The sequence below is a fragment of the Barbus barbus genome, assembly GCF_936440315.1.
Source record: "Barbus barbus genome assembly, chromosome: 36".
Classification (NCBI taxonomy): Eukaryota; Metazoa; Chordata; class Actinopteri; order Cypriniformes; family Cyprinidae; genus Barbus; species Barbus barbus.
Window position 1 is genome coordinate 26,715,371 of NC_136714.1, and position 25,811 is coordinate 26,741,181.

The 25,811-nt window shown below is 35.0% G+C and overlaps 2 protein-coding genes across 3 annotated transcripts in view; one reads left to right on the forward strand and one right to left on the reverse strand.

Moving 5' to 3' along the window:
• LOC306856346 (sphingosine 1-phosphate receptor 3-like) lies at nucleotides 1-2,760 on the forward strand. 2 transcript variants are annotated; one of them, XM_079395579.1, is made up of 2 exons: nucleotides 1-159; nucleotides 1,183-2,760. In XM_079395579.1, the coding sequence occupies exon 2, from the start codon at nucleotides 1,336-1,338 to the stop codon at nucleotides 2,380-2,382; it is 1,047 nt and encodes a 348-aa protein (XP_079251705.1). In that variant the 5' UTR covers nucleotides 1-159; nucleotides 1,183-1,335; the 3' UTR covers nucleotides 2,383-2,760. The 2 variants fall into 2 exon arrangements, with proteins under 2 accessions (XP_079251705.1, XP_079251706.1); XM_079395580.1 differs by having other exon boundaries at nucleotides 7-159; nucleotides 1,160-2,760.
• A 2,976-nt stretch (nucleotides 2,761-5,736) lies between these two features.
• The window catches only part of LOC306856344 (SHC-transforming protein 3-like), a 28,912-nt gene continuing 8,837 nt past the window's right edge, over nucleotides 5,737-25,811 (reverse strand). The window contains exons 3-13 of the mRNA XM_079395577.1: nucleotides 19,904-19,974; nucleotides 17,696-17,759; nucleotides 15,289-15,408; nucleotides 15,150-15,203; nucleotides 12,306-12,357; nucleotides 10,978-11,107; nucleotides 10,758-10,905; nucleotides 9,509-9,563; nucleotides 9,209-9,403; nucleotides 8,117-8,421; nucleotides 5,737-6,834 (exon numbers count right to left, since the gene is read on the reverse strand). Of these exons, the coding sequence (XP_079251703.1) occupies nucleotides 6,706-6,834; nucleotides 8,117-8,421; nucleotides 9,209-9,403; nucleotides 9,509-9,563; nucleotides 10,758-10,905; nucleotides 10,978-11,107; nucleotides 12,306-12,357; nucleotides 15,150-15,203; nucleotides 15,289-15,408; nucleotides 17,696-17,759; nucleotides 19,904-19,974 (1,323 nt within the window). The 3' untranslated portion in view covers nucleotides 5,737-6,705. The remainder of the gene's footprint in view (nucleotides 6,835-8,116; nucleotides 8,422-9,208; nucleotides 9,404-9,508; nucleotides 9,564-10,757; nucleotides 10,906-10,977; nucleotides 11,108-12,305; nucleotides 12,358-15,149; nucleotides 15,204-15,288; nucleotides 15,409-17,695; nucleotides 17,760-19,903; nucleotides 19,975-25,811) is intronic.

Here is a 25,811-nt window from a genome sequence, read left to right on the forward strand (position 1 = left end):
GACTGTGAGAAAGGTCTTTCTTCCACTGCGCAGTCAGATTGCTTTCTTGAGGTCTGAACTTCTGCACATTAAAGATGGAAATATAACAGTTCCTATTTAAACAAAACTCGACACGAATGGGTCTCAGTGAAGAAACTCTGCGGTTCGTGATATCTGATGGTGAGTAATCAAAGACGAGATCTTGTCAGATGCATGTCAGATATTAAAAAATAAATAAATAAAAATCTATGCGATAGCCTAACTTTTATGGAGACTAAACTATATTTTGTTGTGCTGGTTTTTAAATGATTTCAAACGACAAAGTAAGTTTTGTGCATCGAATTATTCTGGATCATAGTAGGCTATATTAAATGTTGCATGCAATGCATGTTATATTACTCTAACAAAAAAAAAAAAAAAATAGGCTGTTAAAAATTCAGATGGTGTTTAATGTGTGAATATAAAGCATAATAGCTGGTTAATGGTTGCTGGTTGACCACCCACCCATTTAAACCAGCTACTATGTTATAAGAAGCTACTGCAAGTTTAAGATGGACTTTCTAAGAGAGTAGTACCATGTTTTCCTTTGAAATACAAAACCAGTATCAGTAAGATTAGTTTTTGGAAGAAATTAATACTTGTATTCAGCAAGGATGCATTAAATTAATCAAAAGTTACAGTAAAGACTTTTATAATGTTAAAAAAAAGATTTACATATATTTCAAATATTAGAATGATTTCTGAAGGATCATGTGACACTGAGTAATTATGCAGAAAAATCAGCTGCACATCACAGAAATAAATTACATTTTACAATATATTCACATAAAAACAGGTATTTTAAATTGTAATAATATTTAAAAAATATTTACAGTACTTTTAATCAAACAAACGCTGCCTTGGTGAGCATAAAGAGACTCAAAAACATTAAAAATACAGACCTCAGACTTTTGAACAGTATTGTACAGTACCTTGAAGTGCCATATACTTACCGTATACATTTTGAGGCACTATATTTTTTGTACTACTACAAAGATAATTTATTCTTGATAGTCATCTTAATTCTTTATTGTGACTTTAAGCATATTGGAAAGGTATCTCAGATGTTCCAGCTGTGTTCAAGTCAAGTTTACATGAAACACATTGGTGTGGATCTGACTGGATCATGGTGTCATTACAGTAGCTGTCTGGTTGACTCCACAGGCAGATGTGTGCCACCGACATGGCAGTCCAGGGTGATGATTGACAGATAAACCCTGAAGAAAGCAGTCGACCCGCTCGCCAACCCCCATCCGTGACCCATCTTACCTGTACGATCCGCTCCTGTCCGGAAGATCCAGTCCAAATCATCCCGCAATGATCAACCAACACATTTTCCTGCATTACAACTACACGGGGAAACTAAAAAATCGCAATGACACCGAAGGCACCCCGTTGGACCCCAAAACCATGGTGTTTTTGGTCGTCTGCAGCCTCATCGTCCTGGAGAACCTAATAGTGCTGCTGGCCATCTGGCAAAACCACAAATTCCATAACCGGATGTACTTTTTCATCGCCAACCTGGCTCTGTGCGACTTGTTAGCTGGTGGGACTTATATAGTCAACCTGCAAATGTCAGGACAGTGGACGTTACACTTGTCTCCAGCCGAGTGGTTTGTTCGCGAAGGGAGTATGTTTGTAGCATTAGGTGCTTCTATTTTCAGCTTACTTGCGATTGCAATCGAACGCCACCTTACTATGATCAAAATGAGGCCTTACGACGCAAGCAAAAAATACCGGGTGTTTCTGCTCATAGGAACCTGCTGGCTGATCGCGATCACGCTGGGGGCGCTGCCTATTTTAGGCTGGAATTGTTTAGAAGATCTTCCTCAGTGCTCGACCATCTTACCTCTGTACAGCAAGAGCTACGTTGCATTCTGCATCACCATCTTCATCTCACTCCTGCTGGCCATCTCCGTCCTCTACGGCCGCATTTACGCCCTGGTCAAGAGCAGCAGCCGCAAAGTCACCAAGCACAGCAACTGCGAGCACTCCATGGCGCTCCTGCGCACCGTCAGCATCGTGGTGGGCGTCTTCATCGCCTGCTGGACGCCCATCTTCGTGCTGCTGCTCGTCGACGTGGCCTGCGGGAGCAAAAAGTGCCCGTTTCTGCTCTATGCCGATTGGTTCGTGGCGCTGGCCGTCTTGAATTCCGCCATGAACCCAGTCATCTACACGCTGGCCAGCAAGGAGATGCGCCGGGCGTTTTACAGGCTCGTGTGTGGGTGTCTGCTGCGGGACGGCATGATGGGGTGCAAGCAGAATATGGACCCCAGCCGGAGCAAATCCAGCTCCAACTGCCCTCGGGCGGCCGAACAGGAAAACCCAGACGCCAACGCACAGAATCAGACTAACACAAGCTGAAGCACTCACTGTGTTTGCTGAAATGCACATTACAGCATTAGTGCATGCTATAGAATTTTAGTGTGCACTTTTTAAGTGCATACTAAAGTGCACAATAAAGCATCAGCACATGCTAAGTGCATATTGAGCAGCGGGAAAAATGTCCTGATCCCAAGTTCTTACACTGCAAAAAATGCAGTACTTACTCAGTATTTTTGTCATTTGTCAGTGCAAATAAACATTCTTAAATCAAAACACATTTACTTGAGAAAAAAGAAAAGAAGTCATGTTTTCTGAAAAATTTTGATGAAGTTTTTGGTTTAAACATGAAAAAAATAATCTGCCTATGGGGTCAGAAAAAATCATTTTCTCATTCAATCAGGGTTATTAAAGTCAGCTAAAATTAAAATAAGTAAAAACATTTTTGTTATTTGAAATAAAATGAACATTAACTGAAATAAAATATTTAACTTTTTATTTAAATTAGGCAACACTTCGCATTTTAATGTAGTTTAACTTGTACTAAAATAACTGAAATTAAAATTAATAGATCTATATATATATATATATATATATATATAGATCTATATATATAGATCTATATATATATATATATATATACACAAAAACACAAAAAATGCTAAAACTAACCAAACTAAAATGAAAACAGCAAATATAAAAAATAAAAGATTCAGAGTAAAAACACTATAATAGTATCTCAATGATACTAAAATAACACCGTTTTGAATTAAGTTTATTTTACTTGACGGATATTTTTATTTTCTTATTTTAAGCAAAAACTCACTTGAATTGGATGTTTTTCAGAAAACAAGACTTCATATCTTTAGCCCTGTTCCTCCTCAAGAAAATGTGTCTTGATTTAAGAATGTTTACAAAACAAGACAAAAAAATAATTTTTTGATTCAGTGTAGCAGAACTGTACAGACAGGGCATACAAAAGACTAATTTGCCAATATTGACAGTATTTATATAGTGCACGATGTACTGATATGTATACCTAAAGCCTTTTATGCCAGGTGTTGATATATTATACTAGCATGTTTGACACTTCAGTCTGTATGATACGTTGTATATAGGTTAATTTTTCTTGAAATAACTTATCAAACTTTTACCAAGATAAGCCTGTATGGAGTACATATACGCTGCTGGAAATATATTGTAAGAATACAATCTTAATGATTTAAACCAATGCAGCTGTTTATGGTACAGCATATAATTCTGAGTAAGTAAATATTAATAGAGCACTTGCGCCACCTGCTGGACATATACAAGCAGCACAAACTAAACTGGAATGCTCACGTTTATTTAATATTTTTGGATATATATATATAGAATTAATTTCCTTCATGCAAAACATAATTTCTTATTGCTTTCCTTTGAATTTGGGGTGAAATAAGACCTGAACGTGTTCAGATTCAGCCAAATAACCAGCATAATCAAAGAGTAATACACATGATTCTTTATTGCCACCAATCTTAAAGAATAGGAATAATTCATACAAGCAGAGACTGGACTTTCGTAGGTTGAATTCTGGCACCTGTTTTATGGCCTGCATGTGAACCGCTGTGATCAGTGCTTCGACTACTGCACTTTCAAGAGAAAAGCACAATAGTGCAAATAAAAGGCACGTTTTCCTGAACACAACTTGGGATGGCAAAGCAACACTTGTTTGCAAATCAGCTATATTTTAGTAAAGAATAATTCAGATTTGGGATTGTTTTGTTGCAGCATTACAAAAACGGTTAAACCATCACTGATTTTTTGGAGTCCGTTTAATGAGAGTAATATAATACAACATCTTTCCCTAACATTAGATAAACAAAGCTCTGTGAAATTACTCTGGGATTTGGCAGTTTACATTTGGGGGAATATGACCATCACTGGAAAAATCCTTCATTAATTTTACAAACTAGAAATTTGTGAAAAATGATGTAAAGATTTTCAAAGCTGTCTGTTGATTCATCATGAACTGAGATATAGTTTTAGCTAGAATAATGAAACTTTGACTCGCAAAACAGATGGTGATATAATATTTAGCAACAAAAATGTATATGCACATGTAAAAGTACTGATTTCATCTTGTGCTGTACATTTTGCAGTGAAAATATGAAGTATGAGATTATTTTCTTGTATTTAGTATTTAATAAATTAAATTGAAATAAAATCTCAAATTAAAATTATTTAAAACCAAATATACATTTTTTCATTCATCCTGTGCCTCCAAATCAATATTTCCACAGTTTAATATCACAAACTTCAGTACATAAATTTCACGTATTGTGTTTGTGTGAGAAAGACAATATTCATAGTGATGCAATAATGCAAAAGATATATTAAACGATCATATTGAAATTTAGAGAAAGAGATCCACATTTGAGGAAATATGAAACTGCACATGTCTTCATTCTAGACTACAAAACTTATTTCACATTAATGCAAATGACAATTTATGGATCGATCTCCCTAAGAATTCTGCCCCAAAAAATGAAGAAAATTATTTATATTAAGCATAAAGAAAATGAAGCCTGTTTTTAGGGACATTAATATTTCTTGGATTATTTGAATGACAATAAGCTTCACTGACAACTATAATATTTTGTTAATTTTTAGGTCAATTTCTTCACTTTTTTATGAGATTCCCTTTATTTATGCTGGATTATTTTACAAGTTTATATCTTTTTGCAATTTTCCAAACAGTAATTACATTGGATGAAAAAATGAATAATATAATAATATTCAGCATAAAGCCTGTTTGTTGGAAAATATTTTTTTCATGACATTTTGTCTATATCTTGGTGCTATTTTCCAAACAGTAATTGCATCAGATTGCCAAAAAAATAAAAAAAATAAACCTGTTTGTATGAACATGAATATTTTTGCATCATTTTCATGACAATTAAGCTTCAATGTCTTTATGAGAAAAATATAATTGTCTGTTGATTTTGGGGTCAGTTTCTTGAATATTCCTTATGCATGAGTTCATATCGTAGTGCAATTTCCTAAACCGTAATCATATATAAATAAAAAAAGAAGAAAATAAATTTTAACCAGCATAAAGACAATGCAACCTGTTTGTAGAAACATTAGCATTTTGTTGCATGACAATTAAGCTTCAATGTCTTTAAGAGAAAAATATGATTTTATGTTGGGTCAATTTTTATGAGATTCACCCTTATGCATGAACTTTATAATAATGTTAATATCTTCATATCAAATGCAAGTTTCATTTATCTAAAATGTGGATTTAAAAGGAAAACGCAACAGAAACATGTGACTCGTGGCTAAAATGGTGAAGAATTCAGTAATATTCCAGTTTGTCCAGTAATTAGACATCTCTCACACAGAAAAGCGTTGATTGTGCTATTCATTTAGAACCGTTTAATTGAAAATAATCATCATCAGAAGAATCATAATACCAGTGTGTGTGTGTTTGTGAAGCCCACAGTCAAACCATGAAAGTCAGAACCGATAGAAACATCCAAGGTATAAAGTAAAGGCCCGAGCCGAGCGACTACACACCTCTGACACGTTTAAAGAAGGAGCTAAACTCAAGGAATACTGGGAAAGCATAAATATTTTACATTGTGAGCACACAAAAGCACCTCCGCAGGGGCTCTGGATGCTACCAACAATGACCACAAGTACAATTAAGGTTTTAAGTCATGCGGGTGCCACAGGTTTCAACGTCATAGAAAAGTGAAGGTACTTTAAAGCCGTGTGTGTGTGTGTGTGTGTGTGTGTGTGTGTATGTGTGTGTGTGTGTGTGTGTGTGTTCGTGCAGCATGTCGGAGCGTGATTTCTGTTAAAGCAAACACATTCACGTCATCTTCCCTCTGAAAAGCAGTGAAGCTACCAAATGACCTCGCACACTAGCTGCAGTGAAGGACCAACTCCTAAAATAGGTCGATATAAACAGCTTTGTTTTTTTTGTTTTTTTTTCTCAAATATTAGTTTTCCTTCTATCTCTTACCAACGAACATGAAAATCCGGTTGTGCTTGATAGACAAAACTAAAACTTTTTTATTCTAAAATACTCTTTATCTAGTTTTCGTCGCATCCCTCTTGGAGACCGAGTTCGTCCAAACTCCCGTTTCGAGCGAAAATCCACCGCCGTCTTCTTCAAAAATAGAGATTCTCAACCAGCGCAATAAAATAACGGTGTCAGTTCTAGAAATCGGCTTTCGGTGAGAGCGCCGTCCCGCGTCGTCACGGTCAAGCAGTCGGACAAGCGTCACGTGTTCTCCGACGGAGATCAGTCATCTGAGCGTGTTTGTTTTCGTGAAAGAGCGGCGCCGTGAGCCTCCTGCAGGATTTCAGCCATCGTCACTGTTTTCTTTCCACCGGCTGCTTCAAACACAGTTCGCTTCCCGCCGACACGATCGGGAGGTTGTTGTCACGGTGATGGCCAATCAGGTGGCTTATGCTCTCGAATATGTGATCTTTCGTCCGGACCTTGAGGAGACATAGATTTGATTCGAAAGTTTAAGCACACGCGACAGAAAGATGCTTGCATATACACTACCGTTTAAAAAATTGGGGTCAGTAAGATTTTCTTTTTAAAAGAAATTAATACTCTGCAAGGATGCATTAAATTGATCAAAAGTGACGCTAAAGAATTTTTAATGTTACAAATTATTTATATTTTAAATAAATGCTTTTGAACATTCTATTCATCAAAGAATTCTGAAAAACGTATAATTTTCCACAAAAATATGAAGAGGCACAACTGTTTTCAACTGATATATATAAGAAATGGTTATTGAGCACCAGTGTTATTTAAGTATTTTTTCATATTTTGAGTTTTTATTTTAGTTAAAGTTCTAGTAATTTTGTGATGTTTTATTAGTTTTTTTTAATGTCTATATAGTTTTTATTAAGTTTTAAACTAAATGACAACTAGCTGAAATAATAATCATTATTTAATCATTTTCAGTTTAATTTTAGTTACTGATAATAAACTCTTTTGAGCAGCAAATCAGCATATTACAATGATTTCTGAAGGATCGTGTGACTAAAGACTGGAATAATGATGCTGAAAATTCTGAAATAAATTACATTTTACAATATATTCATATAGAAAACACTTACTTGAATTTGCAATAATATTTCACAATATTACTGTTTTTACTGTCTTTTTGATCAAATAAATGCAGCTTTGGTGAGCAGAAGAGACTTCTTTCAAAAATATAAAAGAATCTTTCTGACCCCAAACTTGAGGCAACTAAACGGTTTTAGGATTTGGAAATGTTTTAATAAAATGATCAAATGATCTATTTCAGATTCTGCAGTATCTCTACGTGACTAATCAAATATATCATGTGACTCTGTACAGACACAGATGTGACTTCGACAGATCTTCTTTTCCACTGAAGCTCAAGATGCTCTTTTCAACATCTCAAATCATGCTGGAGAACATGATCAAGTTTCTCAAATTCATGTTCAACTTTTGACTCCAATTGTTTTACTTTAAACTACAAAAGAACCTAAAATAGAAGCATTTTCTCAAGAGTTTGAATCCCACTATATTTACTTCAATACTTCAAAAACAGCTTTCAAAAAAAAAAAAACTGAAGTACGTTTTACAAGAAAATGCGATTTCAGTCTTTCTACTTCAAAATTTCATGTTTAATTCAATGTGCCATTTCTCTGTAATTATTTGTGAAATTTACAAGCAATGTTTGAGTCAAAAACCAGTGTCATTAATAAAAAGACTATGGGTGAAGGTGGCTCTCACCGTTCCCTCCGGATCGACCAGCAGCAGGTGTTTGGCCAGGCCGTTGTGCATCCCCGTCAGGACGTACGAGCCTGGGTTTGTGGTGCTCTTCCGCACCAGGAAGTCTCCGTCGTGGAGCAGCAGTTTCTCGGCCTGGCGGCGGCTCATCTCTCCGTGGTACCACATCTGGTCCTCCAGCTCCTCCTGAGCTCTCAGGGCGGCCGCACGCATCAGCAGAGGACTGGAGTTATCCACGGACGCCGCTTTATGCAGTTCTGAGGCTGAAGGAGCCGGAGTCTGGGTCATGATGGCGTCCTCAAACGGCTCTGATGGCACGAGAAAACAATGTGCTGATTGTTTATATCGTCACAAACTGTAACTATATCATCGCCCAGCTCTTCATATACAGTCAGTTGTTTGGTGTTTCAATGCCATGCCAGCTTCCCTGGCTATTTTCATTTGCGAGTAAATTGTTGAAATACTATAAATAAATTATCGAACACTTTTGAAGAAATGTTATAGGTTTTTTAATTGCACTTTTATTTTTAGTTCCTAAGAGAACTTAAACCAGCACAATTTAATAAAACATGTTTAAGAGATTGATATAAAGCTGGTATGGCCATCCACATACAAAGAGTATATATGCTAAATGCGACTATGAGGTGTGAAGATATTAAGATGTTATAAATATTAACATCATGATGAAACAATGCATATTGTGTAAAACGCTAAATTTGACTTGTGACAAAAGGGATTCATTATTGAAATTTTTTTGACTAAATTAAAGTGCTTTTGTCATTTTTTCCTCACATTTATGCTCTTTCTACAGTAAAACTGCTGATAGTCAGAAGTTATTTAATATTCAAATGAAGGGTGTTATTTTGGACCAATGAGATTTGACTGTGGGCGGAGCTAACACAGAAACAGAAGCAAAATGTTCAGCTTGTATATATTTTTGTTGCTTCATCACAATGTGTGTATTTAACCGTTTGAGCACAATTGCATATTGAAACCAACTGCATTTTTATGCACCACCTATTGATGGCGCTGTAAAACAGGTACATTATATAGTCCTACAGCATTGTTAGGAAAGAATTGCCTCTAAACTCTTACTCATGTCAAAGAGGTCCTTCCTCGGGCTGTCTTTAGCTGTCCCGCTCATGCCCGATTCAGACAGCATCTCTGACTCTCCCTGGAGGGCGGCCAACACCTGCGTGTCAATGTGCTGCGTGTTCACATATGTGGGCACTTCTCCTGCCTTAGCGGCTTGACCTTTGATCTCAGGGAGACTGTATATGTCACAGGACCCTATACGAAAGGCACAGACAGAAAGATGATGATATTTTGAAGAATTGTTTTTTGCATTGACATGAGGTGTTTTGGGCGATCTGTCCATCTAAATGTGAACTGTACCTTGTTGGATGAACATGGGTCGGCCCTGGTAGTACGTCTGGTCGACTCCAGCGGCCTGTGTGGACAGCAGTAAACAACATGTGAGTCATCAACAACAGTAATGAAACACCTCCTCATCATCACTGACCTGATGGAGTCCATACTGAGTCCACACTACAGGAAGTCATCTAAACAAATCATTTAATGCCACAGTTCTAAAATGCCAACATTTATACAAGCTGTTAAGAAGTAGATCATGCAGAATGTTTTTAAACAACTAAATATTGTTCTTTTCAATATTATCTATCTATCCATCCATCCTAAATTTAATTATATATGTTGGGATGGGAAAGTTGGAATTGTAAATTTTTTGTGTTGTTTCAACATGATAAATAAATATTACTTTTAAATATATTATTTATTTTAATCATTATATACATTGTGGGAAAGTTGTTTTGTATTGTTTCGATACTGTAACAAAATATAATATTAATCTCGCATTTTAATTTAATTCTTATGTATATTGGAGTGGGAAAGGTGTTTGTTTCAATATTATATCAAAACATAATTTTACATTAATTATTATATGTTGGAGTGAGAAAACTGGAATTGTTCTGTATTTTGTGTTATTCGTTTTGATATAACAAAATTTAATTTAATATGTAACATATCATTTTTTAAATATTATATGTTGGAGTGGGAAAAATTTAGTTGTGTGGTATTTTGTGTTGTCTTTTGATATTAAAACAAAATATAATGTAATATTTATTTAATTTCTTTTACACATTAAATGTTGGAGTGGAAAAATTGGAATTGTGTTGCATTGTGTTTTCGATATTATAAGAAAATGCAATATTTATTTGATTATTATTTTAATTTATACTGTATGTTGAGGTGGAAATATTGGAATTGTTTTTTTTTGTGTGTTATTAGTTTTGAGATTATAACAAAATATAATAAAAATACAATTGTAACAAAATGTATGCAAACATTACCATTAATAGCAGATTTATTTTGTTCCCTCAGTTTGACATATTCTCTCGATTCATTTCAGGGACCTGATTTCCAGTATCTACAGAGGTAGATACTATGTTTTATGAAAACTTCAGAATAATAGCATAATCTTTACTATCATTATTTACCAAAAACACCATTCATAAAGAGATATTGACAGAAACACATGAGTTGCATTTGCAGAAGCAGCTGAGCTGGAGTGATTATCGATCAGCGGTCGGGTTACTTCAAGAGTGTGGGCGGGTGATTAGCAGACCTGGCTGCTGTCTTGCATCTGATTGGTCAATCTAGCATCAATGAATCCTCCTGGTGGCGGCATCTTTCCGGGAATACTGTTGTAGTAGTGATGATCGGCAGACTCCTCTCCTTCCTCGGTCCACGGGGGCTCGTCTGTACTCATAACCCTAAAGACAGGACACAATGAGAGGCAGAAGTGGTCTCAGATCAGAATCCTGAAGGTGTAGATGAGGACTCACCTGTCGTGCATGGACGAGGGTTTGCTGGACGGACACTGCAAATAGAGCTGAAAGCGCAGGTCAAACGCCTGACCGATCGTACTGATCACATCCTGAGCCAGACCGTCAGAGCACTCCAGAATATGACATGCTAGAAAACACAGGACACGTCAGGATCAATCTGACAAAACCTGTCCACGTAATATTTCAACCCAAAATCAAAAGATAGAAGAAAATTTTAGGAATTGTCATTAACTGTAAGACAATTAATTGTATAGACACGCACGCATGCTGAAGTATTAGATATCAGCAAATGGGGAACGGATGCCGATTTGCTGTCTCACTCTGCTATAAAGTGTTCATTATGAGATCTTTCCTCTGACAACATCAAAAATGCATTAGAAAGTACAGCGAGAGTTTTAATACGTGGCCTCTGCGCTGACAGGAAGTTAAAAGAGACAGCGATACAACAGCAACAGAAATTGATTTTTTGATGCTAAATGCAGCTGTGGTGGACTGATCAATCACGCTTGTTTTTTGAATGCGTGTTACAGGACAGCCCAGCGTGGTAAACGCAATGAAATGGCCCTCAGGAGCCGTACAGCTAAAACTGTGGTTGACCAACAAGAACATCATGTTATGTAATTGTTATGGTTAGTTCTGCAGAGAAAATAGTTACAGGCCCTGTAATGTTTTCATAGTCACTGTGCTAGTCTCTTGAAGGAATAGTTCACCCAAAACTAAAAACAAATCCATCATTAAGGCGTTTTTAACTTCAAACTGTTGTTTTTGGCTAAAATACAAGTTCTCTATCCATAATATTGCTTTCTCCAGTGAAAAAGTAATCTCATCTGAATCAGGGGAGAAATCTGCACAGATCAAGCTCTGTTTACAAGCAAAAACAGTCCAAAACAGTTCTAAACAAATATGTGTGGATTTTGATGTGAGAGACAACAGGACATGGATTTATTTTGGCCAAAGTGAAGTTAAAAAGGTAAGGCAAGACAAGGCAAAGTTTGGACTGGAGTGGTGTGTAAAAACATTATTGTGATGTTTTTATCAGCTGTTTGGACTCTCATTCTGACGGCACCCATTCACTGTAGAGGATCCATTGGTGAACAAGTGATGTAATGCTACATTTCTCCAAATCTGATGAAGAAACAAACTCATCTAGATCTCGGATGGCCTGAGGGTGAGGACATATTAGCAAATGTTCATTTTTGGGTGAACTATTCCTTTAAGAAGTCAACCTAAGAAAGGATTACTTCTAGTTGGAAAGTATTTTAACATCCAAAAAATGACACACAAATCATCCGAGCATGCAGGAGAGGAAAAGACAGGAGTAATACCTCTCCGGTTAACAGGATCTTTCGCCACATAAGCGACGTAATCAGTCGTGTCCTGTTGACAGAAGACACAGAGAGTGATTCAAAGCTAAACTGAGCTAATTCCACTTCTACATGCTTTTATGAGCATGTTTCTTTAAAGCTGTCATTTCATGGCAAACAGGATATTTCTTGCTCTTTTGAAATGAGTTTGATGTATTACGTAGTTTGAAATGCACAACTCTTCCTCTATTTATTGAAATTGGACTACAAAAATGACTCATTTGTCAACGATGACATCACATCTATGAGCTCATTAACATATGACCATCCATACTTGAAAGACCAGAACATGTCATGATTATGACATTTACACAAAAAACTGACTCATTCCTGAAATCACAATCAAAACAATACATGAAATTGTTATTATGAAGACATCACCTCTATGAGCTCATTAACATATGACCGCCCACATTTACACATCAAAAACTGCAAATATAACTTAAGGTGTGTTCACGCCATATCGGAATTCCAGTAATTACGAGATTCCAACTTGTAAAAAGCGTTCACGTCCTCGTAGAACTCGTAATTACAACTAGTGAACTGGGAGTTTTCTAAGAGCTACGACTTGTACCATATGACCGCTGTACCACCTGACCACCGCCCAGGCTGTGTTTAGGCGTTGATAGTGTTACCATAGAAACGCATATTTCTAAGTCACGTGTCGTCATCTCAAAATTACGGTAATTGCGATATGGCGTGAAGGCAGCATTATTCATGAAATTGACATATTTTACACCACAACCATGAGCTCATTAACAGATGACCACCCATATTTACATATTAAAAGCCCAGAACATGAAGATTTACAGAGCCTTCCACTAATATTGGCACCCTTGATAAATATGAGCAAAGGCGGATGTGAAAATAGATCTGTATTGATTATTCTTTTAATCTTTTATTCAAAGAAATAAAAAAAATCTAACCTTTCATTGAAGTAAAACAATTGAAAGTGTGTGTGTGTGGGGGGGGGTCTCATTATGAAATAATGTTTTTTCCCAATGCATGTTGGCCACAATTATTGGCACCCCTAGAAATTCTTATGAATAAAATATCTCTGAAATATATTCCCATTCATATTTACATTTTTTTTGCACACCAGCATGAAATTATCCAGGCATGACTTCCTGTTCCACAGCATTATAAATATGAGGAACACAAAGGCCAAATTCCCTTAATCATCCATCACAAGGAGTAAAACCAAAGAATATAGTTCTGATGTGGAGAAAAAGATTGTCGAGCTTCACAAAATAGAAAGTGGCTTTGAGAAAACAGCTAAATTATTGAAAATCTTGGGGTCAGAAAGCCTAAAAAAAAATCAAACAGCACTTACATCACCACATGTTGTTGGGGAAGGTTTCAGGAAAAATTCTCCTAGCTCATCCAAAAACAAACTCCAGCATATTCAGTTGTCAGACACGACTGGAACTTCAAAATGGACTGACCTCTATGGTCAGATGAAACTAAAAAATGAGCTTTTTAGCAGCAAACACTCAAGATGGGTTTGGTGAACACAGGGATAAAAAGTACCCCATGTGTACAATGAAATATACTGCTGTATTTTTGATGTTGTGGGCCTATATTTCTGCTGGAGGTCCTGGACATCTTGTTCAGACACATGGCATCATGGATTCTATCAAATACCAACAGATAAAAAATCAATAAGTGACTGATTCTGTCTTATAAAGGGCCATGTTTTTATCTTCCATCAGGACAATGATCCAAAACAAACAACACAAAAATGTGTCACTGAGCACAAAACCAAGCTTCTGCTGGCCATTCCAGTCCTCTGACCTGAACCCTGTAGAAAATGAGTGAGGTGAACTGAAGAGAAGAAGCACCGTCATGGAGCTGTGAATCTAAAGGATCTGGAGTGATTCTGGATGAAGGAATGGTCTCTGATCTCATGTCAGGTGTTCTTCAAAATCATCAAACATTACAGGAGAAAACTCAGAGCTGTTATCTTGGGAAAAGGACTTTGCAATAATTGGGTGCCAATAATTGTCATGATTATGAAATTACATCTGTGAGCTCATTATCATATGACCACCCAAATTTAGACATTACAAACAGCAAAAATTACTAATTTGTGAAATTGAGATGATTATGACATCACATCTATGAGCTTATTAACATATGACCGCCCACAATTTTTTTTTTATGACAATACTACTATGAGGTCATTAAATATTAAATACTAAAAAAAGACCAATTCATGAAATGATCGTGATTATGACATGACAACTATAATCTCATTAACATGACTGCCTACATTTACATATTAAAAACTGCAAAAAGGCTTCAGTTCAGCCTACAGCTTTTTCGGGTAGATATTTAAAATTACGTATAATTAATTTGGAACAACTGAATTACTAATTTGTGAAACTGTCATGACTGTTTCATGCACCTATGAGCTCTTAAGCATATGACCAACCATATTTACATATAAACATCCATTTATTTTTCAGCAACCTGATAAAAAACGAGTATGCAGAAACTAGCCAATAATAAAGTAATTTATGAACACCCGCCTTAAAGGTACAGTAGCTTATTTAGTGAAAAATAATCGCTAAACGCTAACTTGCACTGCTTTTGGGGTAAAAAACATTACAAATAAGATAAAATACCACTAAAACATATTTATTATGGCCCCGTCCTTTATTAACAGAAACACTAAAGTTGTTCAACTGGATATGCCATTAAACAGCTTTGTTTTTTGGAGCGCTCTGAGATTTGCCATGAAGTGTGGTGAGACTGAACGTCAGCTGAAGAATGAATCACGGGTGTGATGTTGTAAAGCCTTACCGGATCTCCACCGGAGGCAAAGGATATGGACTGCATGTGATGATTGGCGATTATCTGTGGAAACAGGAAGGAGCATCATTCATCTGCAATAGAACACTGCATCCTGAGAATGAGAGAGGAGAGAAGAGTGTTTCTGGACCTGTTTGGAGTCCGGTGTCATCAGGTTTAAACTGCTGGTGGAGATGTTGAGGTTGATACTCATACCAGCAAACTGTAGGTTACTTTTGCCCAGAATACTGGAGAGGAGTTTCGAGGGAGGCTGAAAGAGAGCAACACAGGCTCATGTTTTCATCTTCAGCCTTTCTTAATTGCTTCTTAAATGTAATAAAGTTTGCAATACTTGATGATTGCTCATTTATTAGACTGCTTGATAATTATTAGTTTGGCATCGACACCGTAGCTTCATCCACACAAAATCATGTTCCACAAATTAAGATTAAATATCTTCTAATGACTTGACTTTTGTAATCTTTGTTTTTTTTTTCACTAATTCTTATTATATTATTGCAGTACTGCTATTTTAATTCATTATTATTTTTATTTTTTTCATCGAATTTTAGCTTCATCCACAGTGAAATCTCCAAAAACATGGTCCGCAAATAAAGATGAAATATGCAATTTGCAATTTTATTTTCTCTTATTTTTTATATTTTATTTAATATTTTGTTAATTCTTATTATAATGATGTTTAATTTGTAGTATTGCCATATTATTTATTTTACAATTTTTTGTCCTGCATTGAATAGTAGCTTCATCCACAGTGAAATCTTACTGGTCCAAAAATCACGTTCCACAAATATAGATTAAATACGTTCTAAATTATTTTATTTTAACTATACTGAGATTTCATTTGTAGTATTATTATCTTAATTTATTTGACTAATTTATTTTACTGTAAACGCTTTGCCAATTAAAATGCAGTGTTTTGCCAAACACATCAACATTAAACTGAAATTCAATTCAAATCACTCCAGTCAGTCTTCATTCATATATCAAAATGGAAGAACATTCATAAAATAAAAATCACGCATACAATGCATCATTCTGTGTTTGTTTGCTAAATCGATCCAATGTTGCGTCATTAAATCAGGACATACGGCATGGCACGGCACGCTTTAAAGCTTTCTTAAAATCCGCACGCACACGTCCCTTTCCACGGCTGCAAACGTGCATCACACACACACAGACACACACATGCACACGCACACACACACACACACACACACATGCACACACACACAGCAGGAGGGCTGATTACTGCTGCTCAGTACAGAATGAGTCACCGTGCTAACAGTATGCCCACACACACACACACACACACACACTGCAGAACGCCATTTCTCTTTCTCCAGCCTTTATTTAATCTCTAACTGTCTTCATCTCACTCCAAGCATTCTGATGCTCCTCTTTTAGTTTTTTCCTTATTTATTCCTTCCTTTCCGTCTTATATTTCTCCATCTGCATCAATAACCTCCACCTCTGACCACTTCCTGTTGTCATATGCAATAATTTATAACGGTCTCTCTCTACTCGTCTCTGGTGTTTTTTAATTAAATTCAATGTCATTTAATTTGCGTCATTCACGTTGTCTTAGAAAACTGTCAGTTTTCATGGAAAATAATAATTTTCCAGGCTTAAAAAAATCTGCACTTTTTCACATTTTCTGTGCTGATTTGTTAGGGAAAATATGTAGAAGTATGTGGATTGGATTTAAAAATGGTAAAATGTATGAGATCAGAGTACTACACTCTTACTGGTAGCTGAAAGCCATTTTAGTATCATTTATATTCCATTATAGTTTTTATTAATATTTAAAATTAGTTTTTATTTTTATATTGGAGGCATTTTCATAAATCTTTTTTTTTTTAAGTTTTAGTAATTTTGCTGTGAATTTTTATGAATTTTATTTTATTTGTATTAAATTTTTTGAATATAGTTTTTATTCATTTTATTTTCAGTTTTAGGTTTAGTTATTTTAGTAGTTAGAGTCAAACTCAAAAATGAGAAACACTGGCTTGTTGGCAACAAATAAATAATTTTATTTTAAATCACTTAAGAAATTTTATATTAAGATTGAATGCCATTTTACATTTTAATATTTTATTTCACACTTATTATATTTATATTTAATTTGTAGCAGTGTTATTTCACTCATTTTTGTCCTGAACTGAATGGCTTTTTCCACAGTGAAATCTCACCGGTCCAAAATCATGTTCCTCAAATAAAGATTAAGTATGTTCTGAATTATTATTTTATTCTGCAACTATAAGTATATAATTTTATATTAAATCACTTAATGTTAATTTTATTTCAAGGCTGAAAGCATTATCAAATTGGCCTAAATGCTTAATAACAAAGACACACAATCATCTCATAAAATCACTTGTGTAGTTTTTGGTTTCCAAGTGGGAAGTCCAACTTTACAAGGCTTTCTATTGTAGACTTTAAGACTTTTTCAAAGCTAGATGCATTGCAATATAACAAGTTTATGTTCAAATGCATTTATTATTTGCTTTAAGATATTTGCACGCATTCTCTGACTGTACCTTTCTCTTGCGCAGAGCTCCTTTGGCACCAGGGATGACTTCACACACCAGACTGATCGCCTCCCTGCCGAAGAGAAATTACAAAAATATGAAGACATGAGTAATTCTGAAGTATGTGTGAAAACAGTGGCACTCTGGAAACAAAGCAAAACTCTTCAGTCAGGGATACATTTGATCAGTTTCTATGAATCTGGCCCAAAGATCTTTCGCATATGAATCTAGAATGTTTTATTGTTCATGATGATATCCAGAGAACAGGGTTGCCGAAGGTTGATATTAATAAATATAAACAATAACAAATATACTAATACTATACACAAAATAGAAAAATATGATATAAATGGAATTAAGAAAAATGAGTGCAGATCATTATATTTTTCATATACATATATATAGTGGCCAAAATGATTAGAACACTAGTATTTTCAGCAGCTAAAAATGGTTTTAAGTCTGTTATTTCTATCTTTTGCTGTAGTGTGTCAGTAGGAAATATATACATACATATATAGTGGAAAGTATATTTTAATACTAAAAATGTTATTTTGCACTATGACTTCCTTTTCATAGCAATAAAGCACATCTTCCCCATTTTCTTTTCATGTGTAGTACATTATTGATTTAAGTAAGCATAATTAAACAAGCATAAATGCAATCAAATCAATTCTACCCTACTGAAAAAAATCTTTTTTTTATATTACAGTAATAATATTGGGAATTTAAAAAAATAACAGTACTGAAAAATGTAATTAAAATCATTTTGCAATGAAATAAATACGAATGCTCCTAAAAGCAGGATAAAATATAATTCTTTATTTTTGACAGATTCTTGACGCACTGATTTTGATCGACTTTTAATGTTTTGCACAATAAATAAAAACTATGTCTGAGGTGTAATATAGATAAACCTGTTGATCGTTCAACGTTCACGCTTTGTGTCCAGAGAGCAGTCGGGAACGGCTGGTGTGTTCCTGTGAACACTACAGCAGGAAGTGAGGCAGAAAAGAGGATATGACATGTCATCTCCAGCGCTGCTAATGCTAGCGGCCCACACAGCCCAGCGTTCAATAAACAAGCGGCGTCCGCTGGGACCCGATCTGCTGCCTCTACACTGATGTTACGCAATGACTCATCAGCACACATTCACATCTCACGCGCTCGTTTTAGCAACAATAAATGAGTGTTTGGCTGCGGATTCAACTCAAGAAAAAACATAAAAATGCCATGAAAGAGCAGTCATATAACGCCACACGGGGCCATGTGATAACTGTGATGTAACCATAAAGCAGTGTACAAAAGCCATTAACTGTGATTTAGCAGCAAAACAACAGACAAACAGAAATATTTTGAAATATATAAACATAAGAGTAACATATAATAGAGAAAACAACATCCGATTAGAAAGACCGATTCATTTTAGTGAATTTCTTCACAAAAACAAGTAACCAAATCAAGTCCTTAGGCTGTGTTTTATAGTCACAAAAAACAAACAAACAAATAAAAATGAATACAAATTAAATATAAATCAATATATATACAATTATCTGTGCCCTTTTTTATTTTATATAAATAATTTTATTTAAAAAAAAAAAAAAAAAAGAATTATCTGTCCCCTTTTTGTAAATGTTTTTCATTTTCAAATTTATAAATTGTTAAATAAAATAAAATCTAGGAAAATTAGGGCAGATAATTCAATGTTTTTCTTTTGTGATTATTAATAACATTAATCTATATATGCACTCAGAGTTGGTAAAACAGTAATTTTATCTAAATTTTACAATTATTTTAAATAAAATATATTTAGCAACAGACTAAATACCCTACTATTTATTTAAAATGTATTAATAATATACATAATAATATGTATGCACAAAATAATAAATAATATTAAATGTATATAAATAAAATTAAAAAATATACCTAATATAATAAATAACTTTAAATTTAGATAAGATATTATCATTTATTTCACTAACAGTGGAAACTTTATAAATGATCTTTTTTCGTATTAGATGGAAAGCATAACTGAATCCCAATTCACATAAAACTGTAATTTGAGATTCACAATACATTACAATGTTACCAAATTAACCATTATGATGAGAACTGTGCATGCTATTTCGGCTAATATTACCCACAATTCCTTGCACAAAATAAAATGAAGAAATTTGTGACTGTTTTAATTTGTAAAAAGACAGAGAGTTGTATTACCGTGTGATTTGTGATCGTGTGGTGAAGTCCAGGGATCTCATGGACCGGAGAACTTCAATGCAGCCCAAATACTGAAAAAGAAGGGCAGAAATGTGATTAGAACAGCTCATAATCATCTTTTCTTCAAAACTAGATAATGTTATTGCTCATTGTGTGATAAAAAAATATATAATTTTCAATCCAAATTCAACTGCTTACTTTAAAGTCAACATGATATCAAAATTAAGCCTAATTTCTTTATACAAGTCCGTAATCTTGTATTTTTCCAGGTGAAATATTGTGCTGTGTGAGTGTGTGATGTGTTGAACAGCACTGACTGCAACACAGCAACATACACTACACATTCATTCATCCATAAACAGGAACATTGTGTCCATTTTGGCCTTGTGTCTGTGCTAACATTGCACATCAGCAGGTGGTTTTGGTCCTTTAGGCAGCTTGACATGCTGTGGTTATAATGAACGGTCATTGTACAAACAATAATAATAAACACAGGTTGTGAACCACATGACGGTGTTTCATTAATGAAAGTGTCATTATTTTTTGGGTGAACTATTTAGTTAATACTTTAATCTGCTTGTCTACAGTCCCACACTATTAAACACACACACACACACACACACACAGACACACACCACCTCTGACTAATGTCACACACTGACACACCTGTTAAGCTCACATATATGCAGACATACAATTAAACATTTCTTCTGAAAAACAACAAAGTAATTCTAAATCATAGAGTGTCATTTCAGGTGTGATTTGGTCTAAACCACAGTATTATCGTGTCTGATCTGATCAAATGTCTTCACATAAACTCCCCTTTTTTGGTAAGAGTTAAAGGATGTTGTTATTTATTTTATTTATGCTATACATTTATGCTATAAATAAATAAAATTAACTACAAAAGCAAAAAAAAAATAAAAGAAAAATTGACACTGAAAAAATTCAGTTTTAAGGATTAATCTTGTATAGTATCTTTTAAAAAAAAGCTCAAAACACTTACCCTACACGAACTATGTAAGAAAGTATTAATTTAAATAATTAAAAATATATAAAATAAAAATTATTAATTATATTCATATATCATATTCATCTCATATTAATCTATAAAAGGCTCAAAATCCTAACCCTTCATGACCTAAAGTATTAATTACAATAAAATAAAAATATTAAATAAACTACAAAAGCCAAAAAAGGACACTGAAAAAATTACAAGCTTCAGCTTTAAGGATTATTCTCATATTATTTCATCTATAAAAATCTCAAACCCTAACTCTAAATGAACCAAATAAGAAAGTATTAAATTAAATAGACAAAAAGAAAAAAAGAGATTAACTACAAATGCAAAAAAATGGATTAATCTCATATTCTTTAATCTATCCACTATTCTATTCTAGCTGTAATTCTACTTTTAGCTGTACAAAATCACTCGTTTTGCTGCTTGATACTGCAAATTGGTGTGTCTTACCATATTATTTTGTGTTTATCTTAATTACCGTTTACTGCACGTTGTAATTCTTCTCGTTATTTCCCTACAGAGACTAATTAACCGGAAGTCTCGCCCATAAGGCTTACTTCTGCATTGAAGAATAAGATGGATAAAAAGCTCAAAATCCTAACCCTACATGAACTAAATATAAGAAAGTATCAAGTATTAAAGTAATAAATAAAATAAAAAAAGAATAACAACAAAATAAAAAAAAATGTGAGAGAAGACATTGAAGAAATGTATACTCCATCTTAAAGGATTCATCTCAAATTTTTAAATCTCAAAACCCTAATCCTACATGAACTACAGTGGTGTGAAAAAGTATTGGCCCCCTTCCTGATGTTGTTTTTTTTTTTTTTTTGCATGTTTGTCACACTTTAATGTTTCAGAACATCAAACAAATTTAAATATGAATCAAAGATAACACAAGTAAACGCAACATGCAGTTTTTGAATGACGTTTTTTATTATGAAGGGAAAACAAAATCCAAACCCACATGGCCCTGTGTGAAAAAGTGCTTGGCCCCTAAACCTAATAACTGGTTGGGCCACCCTTAGCAGCAACAACTGCAATCAAGCGTTTGCGATAACTTGCAGTGAGTCTGTTACAGCGCTGTGGAGGAATTCTGGCCACTCATCTTGGCAGAATTGTTGTAATTCAGCCACATCGGAGGGTTTTCGAGCACGAACCGCCTTTTTAAGGTCATGCCACAGCATCTCAATAGGATTCAGGTCAGGACTTTGACTAGGCCACTCCTAAGTCTTCATTTTGTTTTTCTTCAGCCATTCAGAGGTGGATTTGCTGGTGTGTTTTGGATCATTGTCCTGCTGCAGAACCCAAGTTCGCTTCAGCTTGAGGTCACGAACAGATGGCTGGACATTGTCCTTCAGGATTTTTTGGTAGACAGCTGAATTCATGGTTCATTTATCACAGCAAGTCTCCCAGGTCCTGAAGCAGCAAAACAGCCCCAGACCATCACACTACCACCACCATATTTTACTGTTGGTATGATGTTCTTTTTCTGAAATGCTGTGTTACTTTTACACCAGATGTAATGGGACACACACACCTTACAAAAAGTTCAGCTTTTGTCCCGTCAGTCCGCAGAGTATTTTCCCAAAAGTCTTGGGGATCATCAAGATGTTTTCTGGCAAATCTGAGACGAGCCTTTATGTTATTTTTGCTCAGCAGCGGTTTTGGTCTTGGAGCTCTGCCATGCAGGCTATTTTTGCCCAGTCTCTTTCTTATGGTGGAGTCATGAACACTGACCTTAACTGAGGCAAGTGAGGCCTGCAGTTCTTTAGATGTTGTTGTGGGGTCTTTTGTGACCTCTTGGATGAGTCGTCGCTGTGCTCTTGGGGTTATTTTGGTCAGCCGGACACTCCTGGGAAGGTTCACCACTGTTCCATGTTTTCTCCATTTGTGGATAATGGCTCTCACTGTGGTTCGCTGGAGTCCCAAAGCTTTAGAAATAGCTTTATAACCTTTTCCAGATTGATAGATCTCAATTACTTTCTTTCTCATTTGTTCCTGAATTTCTTTGGATCTCAACATGATGTGTAGCTTTTGAGGATCTTTTGGTCTACTTCACCTTGTCAGGCAGGTCCTATTTAAGTGATTTCTTGATTGTGAACAGGTGTGGCAGTAATCAGGCCTGGGTGTGGCTGGAGAAACTGAACTCAGGTGTGATAAACCACAGTTATGTTTTAACACGGGGAGGGGGGCAAACACTTTTTCACACAGGGCCATGTGGGTTTGGATTTTGTTTTTCCTTCATAAAAATACCCTGCATGTTGTGTTTACTTGTGTTATCTTTGATTAATATTTAAATTTGTTTGATGATCTGAAACATTAAAGTGTGACAAACATGCAAAAAAATATAAAATCAGGAAGGGGGCCAACACTTTTTCACACCACTGTATATATGAACTATATTTCTTGAATAAAAGACAATAAAATATAATAAAATGACAATAAAAAATGCATGCTCTAACTTACAGGATTCATCTCATATTCTTTTATCTTAAATTCAAAATCCTTCAAATAAAATCCAAAATCCAAATAAATAAAATACAAAAATCATTTTAGAAAAACAGCCAGCAGCAAACACACGTGGAGAACAGTGGTGATGACATCATCCATAGACCGTGACATCACCCATCAACACATCTCTGCTTTATTTAGCCTCTCACCTCACTGATCTCTCAATGCTGCATGACTCACTCATTCAGAGTCTCACTATAACTTTCCTTGACTAAATGAATGAGTCACCTGCAGTAACCCACCTGAGGACCGACGAACCCACCATCCGCGTCACATTCTTCCAGGAACACTGCTTAAGTTTCCTCGAGTGCTTTATGGAAAATTATCTCCTCACTGCCTCATTTTTATAGCCCAAATTAACTCTGGTGTACGACTCAAAACGAGGCCGGAAGCGGACGATGAGTCACTGCAATGTTTCGGCAAATAGTATTTGGCTGAAAACAATGACGGAGGCTTTGAGCTTATTGACTGATTGTATCAGACGAAATAAAGTTTGTTTCTGTGTGTAGGCATAATGTAACAATAATAATAATAATAATATTGCTAATGACATTAAATAAATATAGGTTTTCAGCAACATTTTTTTCAAGTGTGCATATCAACACATAGTAAAACGTCAAATCAAAAATGACAGAAAAGTAAATTATTTAATATATTTTAACATTAAATGCATATCGCAATATTTTTTGGCACCTATAGCTTTTCAGCAACATACAGTAAAATGTCAAGTTAATCAAAACACAGTAAAATGGCCAGAAAAGTAAATAACTTCAAATAAATGACAGAAAAGTTCAATAATTTAATATACGTTTTAACATTATACATATTTTGGAACTTTTATTTTTTTAATGTATGGGTTTTCATACTCTTGTCATGTTTTTGTAACTGCAATGTACATGCAAAATGTCATGATAATCAAAGAAACTTAAATAATTTTAAATAAATGACAGAAATTTAAAAATCAAACTCAATGCAAAGGTTTTTCAGGCTCATTTTCTCATGTCACCACGTTTTGAAATATATAAGTACGTGTTCTATTCTCAGCAATGCCAACAGAGGGCTTTTGCATAAACTGTCTTCTACGATCAGTTTCTACGCTCAGATACCGTCATGAAGTTAAGAAATGTTAAAGTTAGTTCAACAGCTGACATAATGCTATACACAAAAATAACAGCAATTTACTTTACATTCAAATTCACACTTGAGAACGACAACGGATCTTAAATGTGTTAACAACTACACAGAACAGCACAAAACACACATAGATAAATTGGCAAAAATATGAAATGTGCGGTATATATTCACAATACAGCATGACCTAAGTACATTATTGCGTTTAATAAAAATAGCATATATTAAGTGTACAAATTTTCACTTTAACCTAATCAAGCAAGGGCTGGATCTGTCTGTAGTCTGTCTGAATGCTGGTCGCGTGTGTTTGAAAAGCCGTCAATGTCAGCAGCTGTCCTTTTAGTGAAATGGAGCATAGTGTGTGTGTGTGTGTGTGTGTGTGTTCATGCACAGGTCACTCAATAAATGAACTGTAAAGAATAACACACATTCAGCCCTGCAAAGGGACGCCAAATGGGTTTAGTACGGACTTTTACCAACCAACTCTTACCAAAACACATCAAACTCAAACAAGGGAATAGAAATACTGTCCTTTTCTTTCTCCGACACTCTCTGTATGTTAAATGCTTAGAGAGACCTTCGTCACAGATAATAAAACACTTCAATTTAGTTCCCATCCATTGCACGCCGGTTTGGACGATCTAATTCAGTTGTGTTGGCGCTTTGTGTTTTGCCTCTACAGCAACTGACTATTCAGAAGGAAAAAAAAGCTAGAAAGGAATAATGTATGATTCATGCAGCACGAATCCGAGTCACCTTTAGCTCAATAGGGCCGAGAACATACTTATACGATCGTAAACACACTAGACGATACACTTAAAATACATGATACTGCAATATCAATCTCAATGTGCATTGTCTGTTATACAAATATGTTTGTTCAACGGAACTAAAATTCCCTTATTAAAGCACAAACTTCTCAAAAATGTCCACAAACGACCCTAAAAGGAAACAATGATGTTGGTATTTATATAGTGCATGTATAGAAAACAAATGTACATGCACAACAGAGTTTTCTGGAAATCCTTAATGAACGATATAGATATATATATTTATGCACAGAAAGCAGGTGCTACATGCATGCTAAACATGCATACAAGCACATATTTGCACGAATCAAAGCTGATCTTTTGACTGTTGAAGTTATCATGTTTGTCTATGCATATAGATGTGGACAAGAATAACTACTCTGTCCTGCACACGTCATGATCCCCGGAGACCATACAGTAACAGAACTGTAGC

Coding starts and splice junctions, on each gene's coding strand:
- LOC306856346 (XM_079395579.1), top strand. CDS start 1,336: ATGATCAACCAACACATTTTCCTGCATTACAACTACACGGGGAAACTA.